A 2072-nucleotide genomic window follows, 5' to 3' on the forward strand; every position below is an offset into this window, starting at 1 on the left:
CCTTCATTCACTCTTCATTCATCGATAGGCACGAGACGACGGCCGCGGTCCTCACCTGGCTCACCTACGCCCTCTCGCAGCACCCGGAGGCGCTCAGGCGTGTGCAGGACGAGATCGACACCGTGGTCGGCGACCGCTACGCCACCGTCGACGACATCAAGCGCATGCCCGAGGTGCAAAAGGTGATTGCAGAGACACTGCGCATGTGGCCCGCGCCGCCCCTCTTCATCCGGTGTGCCACCGAGGCGCACCAGTGGCCCGCCGCTCCGCTGCATCTCCCCATCTCTCCCCAGATCTCCCCAAATCTCCCCATAGGCGGACCAGTGGCCCGAGGGTGGAACGGGCGTCGAGGGCGGCTTCGCGCTCGCTCGCGCGAACGACCTCTTCATCTCGACGTACAACATGGGCCGCTCGCCCCAGCTGTGGGAGGAGCCGGACGTCTTCGACCCGCAGCGGTGGGACCGGCCGTTCGACAACCCGAACGTCAAGGGGTGGGCGGGCTACGACCCCGCCAAGCGCACCGGCGTCGACACCTAGACGCGGAACACGTAGTCTTGTCTCCCGACTAGCGCTCGAGAGGACACGGACTCCGCTGTGTTCGCAGCCCCTCGTATCCACGCGGTGCTCTAAGAGCACTGCACAACACCCTCTTCCCGCCCTGATGTCGGCGTCTTCACGCGTCAGGCTTCGACCCCAAGACGGGCAAGATGAAGCCCGAGGGAGGGCTGTGGGTCGCAAACCTCGAGATCGCGTCTGACCACGCCATGATCCCCTTCGGCGCGGGGGAGCGCAAGTGCGTGGGCGACCAGTTCGCGCTCCTCGAGGCGGCGGTCTCGGTCGTCATGCTGCTGCGCCGCTTCGAGTTTGATCTCGAGATGCCCGACGGGCCGGTGAACCCCGCGAAGCTCGACCCAGACAACCCGGACAAGTCGATCGGCACGGTCGGCATGGTCTCGGCGGCGACCATACACACCGCCACCGGCCTCTTCTGCCGCGTCAAGGAGCGCTTCCCGGGCAGGACGGACTTGCCGCCGCGGCAAGACCCCAACCTCCAGGCGCCCGAGCCGGAGGGGCCTGCCTTGGGGGAGCCCGCGCTCGTACCGTAGATTAGAGTGTCCCCCCTGCATTGTGTGTGCGCGGCCCCTCCGACACCCGAGTCACTCACACCTCTGGAGAGTGATTCTCGACAGCCTGTAGCCCGCGCGCGGCGCTCGAGGCTACACGCGCGCGCACTGCACGGAGCGCTTGTCGTGGCCTCGCTTCCCAGGCATCTGCAGGTCTGCGCATGTACCCCCCCCACACACACACCTCCGCCCTTGCGCGCGGCTGAGTCGGGGTCTCGCGGCGCCATTTTGTTGTACTGTGAGCGAGGTGTTTTTTCTGTGCCTCCTCAGTCTGTGGTAGAGAAAAGAGAGGTACCGCCCGCGCGTGCGGGCGTGGCCAAGCCGCCCAAGCTCTTTATAGATACCAGGCTAGTTCCATTTCACTCTGACACGCGCTAATCTTGAAAACGTCCAACGGAGCTCCGTGTTGCTCCCAGCGCCCTCCCCCGCGCTTCCTGCGGCCATGGCCGATGATACTAGTATGAGAGGTCATCTGGCTACCGCGAGCGCGACTCAACTCGCCGACGTTGTCCGATGATTGTGCCTCAAAGTCAGCCTCCGGAGGCTATCGTGGGGTCGAGCCGGCAGTAGCCGTGACATGTGGTTCCACCACCCCTCGTATGCTTTGCCTCTGACCGCCACCGTTCCCAGGCTGCCTAATGGGATGGAAAGGAAGGCTCGGCGAGCGTATAGAAGCGTGCTCGACCTCGTCGTGGCAACCTGCACGGCAGCGCTGGCGGGCGCGATGAGCGTCGTGCCACCTGACCCGAGACGGGTCGCAGGCGTCGTACCGAGCGCGTCGAGACCGTGTCCTGATGTGATCTGCACGGGTGAGTCACGTCGGCGTCAAAGGAGCGACGTGCGACCTGTCAGAGCTTGATCTCCGATCTCAGCGGCGTCGAGTCGTCTCCGGCGCGCGACAAAGGTACATCCCCAGGACGCGCAGAGGCAGCTGCGACCCCGCCGAGT

The 2072-nt window shown here is 65.4% G+C and overlaps 1 protein-coding gene across 1 annotated transcript; it reads left to right on the top strand.

The window, feature by feature from the left end:
* The first annotated feature begins 28 nt into the window (after window positions 1-28).
* On the top strand, window positions 29-1447 carry EMIHUDRAFT_471046 (hypothetical protein). Its single transcript, XM_005761283.1, has 3 exons — window positions 29-182; window positions 316-525; window positions 699-1447. The coding sequence occupies exons 1-3, from the start codon at window positions 165-167 to the stop codon at window positions 1104-1106; spliced, it is 636 nt and encodes a 211-aa protein (XP_005761340.1). The 5' UTR covers window positions 29-164; the 3' UTR covers window positions 1107-1447.
* Window positions 1448-2072: the final 625 nt, after the last annotated feature.

This window comes from Emiliania huxleyi, assembly GCF_000372725.1.
Source record: "Emiliania huxleyi CCMP1516 unplaced genomic scaffold EMIHUscaffold_714, whole genome shotgun sequence".
In the NCBI taxonomy this organism is placed as follows: Eukaryota; Haptophyta; order Isochrysidales; family Noelaerhabdaceae; genus Emiliania; species Emiliania huxleyi.